The sequence below is a fragment of the Lynx rufus genome, unplaced genomic scaffold, assembly GCF_022079265.1.
Source record: "Lynx rufus isolate CCGP_SWC_20201006 ecotype Redwood Valley unplaced genomic scaffold, mLynRuf1.p SCAF_3, whole genome shotgun sequence".
Classification (NCBI taxonomy): Eukaryota; Metazoa; Chordata; class Mammalia; order Carnivora; family Felidae; genus Lynx; species Lynx rufus.
The window spans coordinates 124,894,968-124,908,403 of NW_025814845.1; the positions used below are offsets into that span (position 1 = coordinate 124,894,968).

The 13,436-nt window shown below is 35.2% G+C and overlaps 1 protein-coding gene across 1 annotated transcript in view; it reads right to left on the reverse strand.

Moving 5' to 3' along the window:
* The window catches only part of IQCM (IQ motif containing M), a 445,282-nt gene that overhangs the window by 330,362 nt on the left and 101,484 nt on the right, over window positions 1-13,436 (reverse strand). Inside the window, 1 exon segment of the mRNA XM_047092286.1 lies at window positions 8,046-8,161. Coding sequence (XP_046948242.1) covers window positions 8,046-8,161 — 116 coding nt within the window.

The window sequence follows — 13,436 nt, forward strand, 5'->3', positions numbered from 1 at the left end:
AAGACCCATCTATATACTGCCTACAAGATACTCATTTTAGACCTAAAGACACATGCATATTGAAAGTGAGAGACTGGAGAAACATTTATCATACAAATGGATGTCAAAAGAAAACCAGAGTAGCAATACTTATATTGGATGAACTTGACTTTTTGTTCTTGTATTTTTTTTCTCCTGCTTTGGGATCAGGGTAGCACTGGCCTCATAGAACAATTTTGAATGTGTTCCCTCTATTCCATTATTTATAAGATGTTGGCAAAGACTGCCATTAATTATATTTTTAAATGTTTGGTAGAATTCACCAGTAAAACCATGTGGTCTTGGGCTTTTCTGTGCTGGGAGATTTTTGATTCCTAACTCAATTTTCAGTCTTGTTATTGGTCTAAGAAGATTTCTTATTTCTTGGATTCAAGATTCATGATTACATCATGGTAGCTTGTGAATTTTTAGGAAATATCTGATTTTTGTCTAAGTTATCTGATTTGTTAGTATGTGATTGTTTATAGTAATCTGTTATCACACTATGTATTTCTGGGGTTATCTGTTGTATTGTTTTCCATTTCTCATTTTGGTTTTTGAGTCTTCTCTTTTTTTCTTAGTTAATGTAGTTAAAGCATTGCCAATTTTGTTTATTTTCTTGGAAAAACTGGTCATTACTTTCAGTGTTATATCATTGTTTATTCTGGTCCCTATTTTATTTATTTATGATTTTTCTTTGTTATTTTCTTCTGCTACTAAATTTTAGCTAAGTTTTTTCTTTTTCTGGTTCCTTGTGGTATAATGTTAGGTTGGTTATTTGAACTTTTTTCTTAATCCAAGCATTTATATCATACAATTCATTCTAACATCTGATGTTGCTGCATCACATAGGTTTTGTAATATTGTGTTTTTCTTTTGTTTTGAGACTTGCTTTAATTGGCCATTTGATTTCTTATTTTGCTCATTAGTTGTACAGTAGTGTGTTGTTAAATATTTACGTATTAAATATTTAATATTTACATTGTAGATTTCCTGGCTTTCTTTTATTGTTGATCTTTAGTTTTGTACCACTGTGGTTGGAAAATACACTTGGTATGATTTCAGTATTCTTACATTTGTAATATTTGTTATGTCCCTATATATGTGATTTAACCAGGGGATTTTTCTGTGTGTAACTGAAGAAAATGCATATTCTATTTTTCTTGGATGGAATATTTTATATGTATCATTTAGAACCATATATTCTGAAGTATGCTTCAAGTAAAATATGTTCCTGTTGAAAAAAAAATAACTTTAGGGGCATCTGGTGGCTCAGTTGGCTAGGTGTGTGACTCTTGGTTTCAGCTCAGGTCATGATCTCACCATTTATGAGCTCAAGCCCTCTTAGAGCCTTCTTAGAATTCTCTCTCTCTCTCTCTCCCCCTCCCTCCTCAAAAATAAATAAATTACAAAAATAATAATAACTTTAACTGAGGGTACTAGTTTAAAATCAAGCATATCAGAGGGGAGGTGGGGGGATGGGTGAAATAGGTGACAGGGATTAGAGTACACTTTTCATGGGCACCAAATAATGATACACAGAATTGTTGAATCACTATATTGCACACATAAAACTAATATAACACTATGTTAACTCTACTGGAGTAAAATTAAAAAATTAAAATTAAAAAACAAAATTAAATTCATGTGAAGAATGATAATGTTATATTTGAAATTTCTTTTCATTTCTAAAAAATATGGGGCACCTGGGTGGCGCAGTCGGTTAAGCGTCCGACTTCAGCCAGGTCACGATCTCTCGGTCCGTGAGTTCGAGCCCCGCGTCAGGCTCTGGGCTGATTGCTCAGAGCCTGGAGCCTGTTTGCGATTCTGTGTCTCCCTCTCTCTCTGCCCCTCCCCAATTCATGCTCTGTCTCTCTCTGCCCCAAAAATAAATAAAAACGTTGAAAAAAATTAAAAAAAAATGTTTCTATAAAAACCAGTGAATTTTGTCGACAAGATGAAGATATAAGTATGTTTAAAAATATGACCAATGAATTGTTTTCTTCTCTCTTATGTAGCATGTGTTCCCCTAGGGAAGGGGGGTAGGGGATAGTGCAGAGGACAACGAAGCCAAATGCCCAGAGGACTGACTCACAGTTTGTTCTCTGAAACAAAACAATTTATAATGCAACCAATTATTAAACTGAATTCTACTTTTTTTATAATCCTTTATGTCCAAGTGTCAAGGTTAGGCAAATTCCTTGCAATCAGGGTTAAGAAGATAACGTGACTGACAGTCTTCCTACAAAGACACTTCATGATAATAGGGACTTGCTTATCTCTTCAGTTTCATTTCTTGCCACTTGCCCCTTAGAAAGAATGTGCTGCACTTTTACTGCAATGAACTTCTTTCAATTCCTGAAATGCCCCTACTCTCCCATGTCAGACAACTACAACCACTCTTTTCCCTCCATTCTACTGCCTTGAACCTCATCACCATCCCATCCTGGATGCATGTGCACACGCTTGGCATTCCCTGGCTTGAAACTCCATCCTCACTGGTAGATATCACCAAACGACATATTTCTCCTTAGAAGGGGCACCGCAACATAGTTAATAACCACCCTCTGAGGAGAGGTTTGCCTTACTAACAACTAATGAATAAAAGTTATTGCACTTTCTCCTCTGTTTCCCAATTTTAGCTAGAAATTAACTACTTACACAAATTTCTGTCAATATTTGTTTTTATCCTAGCTATTTTTTTTTTAATTTTTTTTTCAACGTTTATTTATTTTTGGGACAGAGAGAGACAGAGCATGAACGGGAGAGGGGCAGAGAGAGAGGGAGACACAGAATCGGAAACATGCTCCAGGCTCTGAGCCGTCAGCCCAGAGCCTGACGCGGGGCTCGAACTCCCGGACCGCGAGATCGTGACCTGGCTGAAGTCGGACGCTTAACCGACTGCGCCACCCAGGCGCCCCTATCCTAGCTATTTTTAAGAACACTGTTGATAAATACATTAATTTTTCCATCCCAGAATTTTGATAAATACCAAGGTTGTTTTCTGTAACTATAACTAGAGTCCTCCAGGTTGTGGTTTCAAGATTGCTTCATACATGATTATAAATGTTAGAAAAACTTTTAAAGAAGAATTATAAAATGAAACTGTGGTGAGAAAGTTGGAGATTGTATTATTGCCATGTAATATTACATTGTTATGTTATGTTATACAAAAGATTACATTTTCAGTATTCACTTACCATGAATAAATATTATCTTTCAAGACAATTACGGCTACAAATATCTCAGTACTTCAAAAATCATAAAAAAATTTTTAAAAATCCTCAGTATTTCAAAAAATCATAAAAAATACCATCAGTAACCTTTTCTTCAGGATGCAGTTTCTTTAACTTCATATGAAGACATTTTATGGGCCCATAGGACATTGCTTAAAAAGTAACTAGAAATTCTAATAACATAATTCTAATATACTAAGGCTGAAGTTTCAGAAATGAAACATTAAAACTAAAGAAATGAAACATTATTAAATTATTATTTAATTGGAACTGAAAACATATGGTGAGGATGTGGAGAAAGGGGAACCCTCTTACACTGTTGGTGGGAATGCAAACTGGTGCAGCCATTCTGCAAAAGAGCATGGAGGTTCCTCAAAAAGTTGAAAATAGAACTACCCTATGATCCAGCCATTGCACTATTAAAAATTTATCCAAAGGATACAAAAATGCTGATTCAAAGGGGCACGTGCACCACAATGTTTATAGAAGCACTAACAACGAGAGCCAAACTGTGGAAAGAGCCCAAATGTCATCTACTGATGTATGGATAAAGAAGAGGTGGTGTGCGTGCGTGTGTGTATTATATATTACATATAGTATATATATAATAATATATGTCATATATATATATGGAATATTACTCAGCCATCAAAAAGAATGAAATCTTGCCATTTGCAATGATGTGGATGGGCTAGAGTGTATTATGTTAAGCAAAATAAGTCAGTCAGAGAAAGACAAATACCATATGATTTCACTCGTGTGTGGAACTTAAGAAATAAGACAGATGAAGATATGGAAATGGGGGAAAAAAGATAGAAAGAGAGAAACAAACTATATAAGACTTTCAACGATAGAGAACAAACTGAAGGTTGACAGAGGGAGGTGGATGGGGGATGGGCTAGATGGTGACGGGTATTATGGAGGGTACTTGTGATGAGCACTGGGTGTTATATGTAAATGATGAATCACTAAATTCTACTTCTGAAACTAATGTTACACTATATGTTAACTAACTAGAATTTAAATGAAATTTTGAAGAACTGATAACATATAAGGATTCAAAAGATTTTATAAAGAAAACAAAAACTTCAGGCTTAAAAAGGATAGTGTTGTTTTGCTTTGTTTTGTTTTTTAGGTTAAAGAAAGCATATCCACAGTGACTTTCTTACCTGAGTGAATTAAAATTTTGATAAGAGTAGCTATGCTGTAGAGAGCGTTTTGAAAGCAGAATGTGCAAAATTTTTCTCTCCTCCTACAAAATCAAAGACAGGGTTTTCTATGCCCTGTGCCTACTTTTACCAATGCAGGTTTCTACATTCTTTTTTTCCTACTTACTTTTTGGTCTGACTGAAAAAAACTCAGATCAAGATTAGGTACCATTTCTCACCCATTAGTAAGGCTGCTATCAAGAAAATGGATAATGTAATAAGTGCTGATGAGGATATGGAGACATTGGAATATTTGTGCATTGCTACTGGGAATGTAAAATGGTGCAGCCACCGTGGGAAACAATATGATGATTCCTTAAAATATTAAACATAGGAATACAATATAGTCCAGCCATTCTACTTCTGGATATATACCAAGAGAAGTGAAAGCAAGGACTCAAACAATATTTATACACCCATATTCAAAGAAGCATTATCCAAAATATCCAAAAAGGTAAGAGCAATTCAAGTGTCCATCAACAAATGAGTGGATAAACAAAATATGGTACAAGTATCCCCCGCTTTTTGAAAGTTCACATTCTGCCACTTCACTTTTAGGAAAGACCTATATTAGTACCTACTTTTGCTAACTCAAAGAAATCCAAAGATTTTTGCTTTTATCTAACGAAAAAGGTGAAAAGCGAAAATAGCATTCAACATTTGTTTTGCAGCAAACCATTATAAAGGTAGCACACAACCCAACCAGTGAGAGTGGCCTCACCTAGCTCCTTCCCTGGAAACTCCACCCAGCACCTCATCATCAAGCTACCACACCTTTGAACTGTGTCTTGTGAGCATCTGTGCTTTATCTTAAAGCATTTTGTTCATCCATTAGCTAAGATATCAGAAAGGCCTAGGAGAAGTTATTTTTGGGATCTGGGAACACTTGAAATTTTTTCCATATAAATCAATGGTAATTATGTCTTCACTTTACGTGATTTCAGCTTACAAAATTTTCATAGGAATGTTCTACTTTGGGATAGTGGGGAAACCTGTACAACAGAATATTATTCAGTCTTTTTAAAAATTAAGGAAATTCTGACATATGTTACAACATGAATGAACCTTGAACACATTATGCCAAGTGAAATGAGCCAGTCACACACACACACACCAAAAGTCAAAACCATAGAGACAGAAAGTAGAATGCTTGTTGCCAGGAGATGAGGGAAGGGAGAGAGAATTAATATTTAAAGGGTATAGAGTTTCAGTTTGGAAAGATGAAAAAGTTCTGGAGATGGATGGTGGTAATGGTTACACAGCAATGTGGGTGTAATTAATGCCACCAAATGATACACTTAAAAATGGTCAAGATGTAAATTTTATGTTAAGTATATTTTACCACAATAAAAATCGGGGAAAAAAAGATTACTTAGAACATGATGTTTGATCTCTTCTAGGATTGTGATTATTTTGAAGGATAAACAAAAGAGCAATTCTTACTTAAAAAAAAAAAAAAAAGGCCATTTAGACTTTCAGTAGTAGAAACTGAAAATCAAGTAAGCTGCAGGAAAGAAATTTGAAGGTTTGAATCCTGCTCCTTATCCATTCACACATACCCACCCCCAGTACTGTTGGTTTTCAAGGATAAGAGACAAGCCTTTAACTGGACTGATGCAAAAGGCCTTTTCATGCTCACCCAGTCTCCACTCCAGTCTACCCCAAACTCTTTAGCCATGTGCACATCCCCAAAGCACTATCTTTTATGTCAAAGCTATGGTAATAGCTTTTTGTGTTCCTAATTCCCCCACTCAACAATGAATAAATATACCCTGTCTTGCATTTGCTCTCCACAGTCAAGTCTACCCTTGCCAGGTATATTCCCCCAAAGAAATATATTTAAATGTGGTTTGTCACACAGCTAGGAGCAGTCTTTAAATTGTTAGTGTAAAACAGGGTAGAGCTGGAGCTGGAAAGCTTAGAAGAAGCAATTCATTTTTTTTTTTACCTTTACTGGGAGATAATAATAACAGCCTTCTATGGGTATTGCTTTTGTTAAAGACATCATATTATTTTCCTTAATAATATTCATATAATGTCCTTATCTAAAACAGTGTTTAGTTTTAGTAAATTTATTCACAAATTTAGCAATATAAGTTATATATAACATGATTCAAAAAGTTCTGGTCTATGGGAAAAATATAAAAATACAACCTTTGTTTTTTTTAATCTTAAGTAAAGAACTATTCAATAGACAGGAAAAATAATTTTTCAATATATTTCAGTTGTCTAATGGTGTTATGGACTGAATTATGTCACCTCAAAATGCGTATGTTGAATTCCTCACCCCTAATGTTACTGTATTTGGAGATAGGGCCTTTAATGAAGTCATTAGGTTAAATGAGGTCATAAGGGTAGGGCCCTAATCCAATATGATTAGTGATCTCATAAGAAGAGACAGACACCAGGGACACACACAGGAAAGGCCATGTGAGGACACAACTGTCTGCAAGCCAAGGAGAGAATGGCCTCAGGAGAAAACAGACCTGCTGGCACCTTGATCTTGGATTTCCAAACTTCAGGACTTTGAGAAATAAATTTCTGTTGGTTAAGCCACCCGGTCTGTGGTATTTTGTTATGACTGCCAAACACACTAATACAAATGACAAGTTAAGAAGAAAAATAGTGATACAAAAAGAGAGAAAAAGTCAGTGAAAGGATGAGACAGACACATTCACATACAGAACAGAACACGGAGAAGATGTAAGAAACCCAAACATATATATATAGGTACTGTGACACGACATTATAAAATAGAAATTGTTGCTAAAAATTTCAGAATCACATGAGTTTCCTCTACTATTGATATAGAAACATCTTAGGACCGGGGCGCCTGGGTGGCGCAGTCGGTTAAGCGTCCGACTTCAGCCAGGTCACGATCTCGCGGTCCGTGAGTTCGAGCCCCGCGTCGGGCTCTGGGCTGATGGCTCAGAGCCTGGAGCCTGCTTCCGATTCTGTGTCTCCCTCTCTCTCTGCCCCTCCCCCGTTCATGCTCTGTCTCTCTCTCTGTCCCAAAAATAAATAAACGTTGAAAAAAAAAATTTAAAAAAAAGAAACATCTTAGGACCTTGCCTGATAAACAGATGAACTCAAAGTAAAGTCCAGATTCCATTTTCAAGTCCCAGATTCCCATGTTTCAGTTTAGAGAGTCCTCATTCAGAAAACCATCAATGTGTGGTTGTGAAATTGTCCTTGGATTTTTCAGTCCTCTGTCACACTCCTAACAGCTATCTTCATGCCCCACTGGCCTCCATTATATTTACTTGATAGTCTAGGTACCATTACAAAAATAGTTACTATAACATTTGGGGCAAATCATTGTGATGATCACTTTGGCTATCAGTACTCTTCAAATAAAAATTAATATACATATTTAGGAGTTAAGGTGATCCACAAGGTGCAAATTTTGCACAAGATATGATAACAGAAGTAAAGCACTGTTCTGGACAAAGAATTTCAGTGGAGAATCATTTGGGAATGAAATAGGTCCATAGCACAATTTCACATGTTTTATCAAAATTAACTCAATAAGCTGTCAGAAGAACAGTAACACAACTCTATATCCAGTTTCACAAATACTCACAGAACGGTAATCCCGAAACATTGATGATGGCCCACACAAACTAGGCCAGCTGGAGTCAGGAGTCAAACGGGAAGGCTTTGTTGACATAATTCCTCTCCAATCGTAGAATGTTTTATCTGTTAGAAATATCAATGCAAGTTAAAACAATATTTATCCAAGAAAAGTACACACAGACCATACTGCTTAATGTTACAAAGAGGAAAATAGATCATCTTTACGGCCCTGTTATTCTATATTAAAATCGCATCTTGTCATCTAATCAGAGAGATGCAGAAGCATGAGCACCGCACAGAGAGAGGCTTCAATTAATTGGTTCCATCACACAGTAAAGCTCTTGTGTTTTTATTGGGTACGGTGTGCCCATCAGAAGACCAGGTTCATTCCTTTGAGTCTCTTCTGTTCAAGAGCACTGACTTCTTTTTTTAAAGGAGGCTTAAAGCAAAATCATGTTTGTGAATAGCACTTACAAAAACAAAGGGAAAACTCCTCTCCCTGCTACATCAGTACTTTAAAAGAAAATTCAGAATTATGATGAGGGTACACATTTTGAAATGGCAAAGTAAGTGAAATTATTAAAAGTGCTCTAGACGAATAAGTTGAAAGAGCAAAAGGTTAGCCAACATATGCCCACATATTTCTTCTGTCTCGTGGCAGTTGTTGCATGGGATTTCTGCAGACAAATTTTTTTTAAAGATGAGGAGATTTAAGATTTATCTGTCTATTTCTCAGAAACATTAATCATTTAAAAGAGAAAAATTCAGTTCAATCCTGCCATCCAAAATGAATCAAACTGTTTACACATTTCCAATTTTCTTTCTAATACTTATTTATATACATATATTCTTTCCTGAAACTTTCGATTTAATACAGACATCTATGGACTGCTTAATTTCACATAAATTTAGAGAAAACTCAGACGTAATAAATTCTCTCATTTCATTGCTTCAACTTATTTATAGGATCATAAGCTAAGTGTCCTATAGGGAGGCAGATAGTAACATAAAATAATAAAAAAATGTAATGTTATCTCAGAGACATTCCAATCAATAACATGCATGTAATCTACCCCATTCTAATTTTATATGTATATAATTTCTTCCACTTCAGTCAAAAAGAATCTTTGTCCTCTTATCAAAAAGGCAAAGTGTCTAGAAGAGGCAACATAATAAATCGTATTTCAATCACAATTCAATATGAATAAATAAGATTCTTTAGTGGAAGCAGATGCCAACAATGGAAAGATTATAGGGAACCTGAACATATTAGTATCTGGGAAGAGGACAGCAAAGAAAAGGCCATACACATTAAACTTTAACTGGGGATTTTTATAAACCCAGGGGGGACTTAAAAGGGTAGAATAAGAGTTATTAGAGACGTGTAAGTCCCCACATTTCTTATGACGCTTTCTTGAGTAATTTAAAGCATTCCTGAACTCACTAACACTATCTCTGGACCACCTACTTCCCTTAATGAACTTGCACCATAAGTGTCTTCACATGTTTTAGATAATTGGGCATCTCTTTCCAATCTCCTTTTTAATTTTAACTAGGGTCTAATTTACTTTATTTTTTTCATATTTATAATTTTTACTTTTCATTTTTTAATATGATTTATTGTCAAATTGATTAACATACAAGGTGTACAGTGTGCTCTTGGTTTTGGGAGTAGATTCCATGGTTCATCGTTTAAATACAACACCCAGTGCTCATCCCAACAAGTGCCCTCCTCAATGCAATCTCCTTTTTAAACTGATAAACACTTCCAGGATGAAGGCAATATCTTAGTTGGAATTTATCTGTGCTTCTGGTTCATCAGCAATGCAATTGAGGTAGCTATGTAAATACTGGTGAACAAGAATTAGCCTCAAAAGGGGAGATCTCACAGGGAAAGGGAGTCTTCCTGATCATTGAAGAGCCCAACCCAAAATGAATCTAAGTGCTATACAAATTATTTTCCAAGACAGTGCAGAGCATTTCAAATATTTTATCTGGTTTACCCACAAAAACAGACTCATGCAGTTGAGAAGGCCATGCATTATTTTCTCCAGTCTATAGGTATCACATTAGAAAATACAGCTATAACTTTTCCACTTCAGGAAGCAGTAAACCCTCCACTAAAATCCTCAAGGTAATCATTCACACACTGATGTATGCTAATGACTCCTCCTCAGAAGCCAGGCCCGGAAGGTGACATGCAACAAATTCCAGTTTATTCCACAAAGTCAGTCAAAAGTTATAAACTGGTAGTTTGAAGAACAGAGTCATACATCAGACTAAATGTTCACAAACCCTCACGGAGCCAACCCTCTTCACAGATACTGCCACAGAGAAACGAAGATTCTGAATGCTGGAAATGGAGTGGGGAGTAAGCAAGAGTAGGCTGCTTATTGGTAGGTGAAAAAATAAGAAATCTTAGCAGTGATCCCAGTTTAACAGCCAGCAGGATAGAACAAAATATTCTGATATTAAACAAATCTGGGGAAAATGTAATACCAAAATTTGAAAAGGAACCAAGAAGGTTCCATCAGGTTAACAAGCTGGTGCAATAGGAGCTACCTTGGAACATAAAAAATTTGGTTAAATAACTACCCATACTGATGTCTTCCTGCCTTTGTATATCCTCAATACTTATATAGACTCTTTTTGAAAAATATTATACGCTTAGTTCATGTTATTTTGTTGTCTTCTGCACATCTTATTTTCCTATCTAAACTTAAAAGTCTTTTACTTGCTTTGCATTTCCCATAAAACTGAACATAATGCTGTGCCCAAAGCATATGTTCAATGTATGCTCTGGAATTACTTGGCACTGGCTGAAAGGCCAATCACCAAAACTGTTAAATGTGAAAAGTCCCATACAATGCAACTGACACAAATATCTGAAGGAATGGAAAAAATTTTACAACAGGTTTTTAAAATTCTATTTTTTTTCAGGATCAACTATTTTCCACCAGATTATCTTCTCTCACTTTCTAGCATCATCTTGATGTTTATAAAGGTAATAATTTTCAAACATATTTCAGTTGGGGGTGCTTTTTTAAAATTTTATTTCCCATTTTTATTTAAATTTATGTAGTTAACAATGAGCCAATTATTTGCAAAGGTGAGAGACAGTTCCAAATTCTAATTGTCATAGTTATTTTAGAAACTAAAATTTCTCAAATGACTCACAGAAAACTGATAAGATTCTATACTGTGGAGAGACTGCCAAGAGAATGAAGAAAGAAAGAAGGAGAAAGGAAGGAAGGGAAAATTTGTAGCTAGTTGAAACATTCACCACTTATGTAATCATCTTCATAGTGACAAATATTTCCTCCAGGTTGCAAATGGATATATTTGTCCAAGTCACCTGAATTATCAGCAAAAGACCCAAAGACAGTAGAAGTTCAAATTTTTTAAATATATTGTGTCCATCAACCATGAATGAAGAACTAAGAAACAGTCTATGCTAATGATATATAATGTAAGAATATAATAGTTCAAAAGAATATGTCTATGTAACTGCATCCAACAGAGCCGAAGAAGTCCAAATGAAAGTGTGAAGTATCTTTACAAGGACATGATAGAGCCCAAGACACTAGTGGGTTCAAGTGGTCCTGTGTCCCTAGAGCCTTTTTTATGCCAAGCTTGTTCTGTTTCCCTTTTATCAATTCCCTTGTATCAATTAATTCTCTGAGTTAATTGCACATGCAGTTTTAATCTGCGTGTAATTACAAACAATTAATAGTTAGGAGACAGAATTAGCAGTTCTTAGTTTGATTATCTATATAATTAAAAGGGGTGGTAAACTAGAGTTGACAAATAGCATCTTAATCACTTGAATAATCAAACCCAGAAGCTTGCTTGGGCAGCTGAACTCCATCTGTTACATTAGTTCAACTTTTAGAATCAATGACTGAAATGTCCATTTAAATCAATCATATTTCAATTTATAGTCAAAAACATACAATATGTATTCTCAAATTGCTTAAACTATTTACTTTGTTTCATTTATTTAAAATTAACTGTTTCCAAAAGGGTTTAATAAAAATAAGATTCAACAGACTAACTTATGTGTATCTACTGAATACCAGTTAATATTCATGGCTCCCAAATCTTATATTATAAAATATGTAAGAAATACAGATAACTCTGTGTTCCAATTAACACTTTTATTTAAGTGAATCCTGAGAGACAGCAAATAAGACATACCTATGATCCTTTTTTGGGTTCTGATGGGATCACTTGTTTATACATACAAAGCAAATACTAAAAAACAGGAGAAACTTAAAGTGAGTTACAAAAATATGTGAGAACTTCATTCTTATTAGGATATAATATAATACAGAACAGTGGCATCACTGTTGCATAATATGTTTCTGAATTGCCAAGTATTTGAACAAGTTTGACAGATACTTTCAGCTAATAATGGATTAAAAAAAGTGTTCAAAAAGAATCATTTCTGGTTCAATATGGCTTTGTGACTTCTGGCTGTGAGGCAGCCCCTTTTATAGTACCACTAAAATACTGTAACAATAAAGAAAAAGATGAAAATCTCAAGGTTACAAGAAATTAAGTCTAACCATTCATTAATATGCAGATGAGAAAACAAAATTCTTTAAGATGAGGAAGTGAATTGAGGAAAGCAATTAGTGACCTTTACATAATAAAACCCCTAGCCCATCTGAAAGATGTTAGAAAAAAGGCGTATTATCTTCCAAGAAAAATATAAAGAATAAAGAACAAAACCCATTTCTGTACAATGTGGATGCTGCTTTTGAAGAACCCTTCCCTTTCCATACCCTCAACTACCACAATCCACTTGGACACTACAACTCTAAGGAAACAACTAGAAAAGAGAGTAATCCTGACTGTACCAACAGGAATTGAAACAGTCTTATTGTAAAGAAAGAACTCTGTGCAGAGGATGGGACTGACAGGATTTGACAACAATGCATAACGGGGATTGTAATTTTAACGTGCTAAACAGCTAAAAATAATAATACTAAAGAATGAAGGAAGAATGAAGGAATGAAAGGACCCACCCAGTAGAACCAAACTGTTCCAAATGGGCATCTCCAGGTTACTGAGAATTCGGCAGAGAAGGGGGCATTGACACCAGTCATCAACTATAGAAGTAGAAAAGGTAATTGGCACATTCAAGTGAACATGGAGCAGAGTAGAGAAAAATCCATATGTTCTCTCTGTTCATAATCACTTTGCATGGAGCTATGTCTTTTTATTCAGGGCAGAGTAAACATCCTGGGGCCTATATTGATCATGGAAATGCCAGTTAACATTTATGGAGGACCTAGATCGTTGAATACTTTACACACGTTACCTGACCTAATCTACACAAGAACCCTAGTTTAACAGAGGAGAAAACAAATTAAGTCACTTGCCCCAGTTCAGG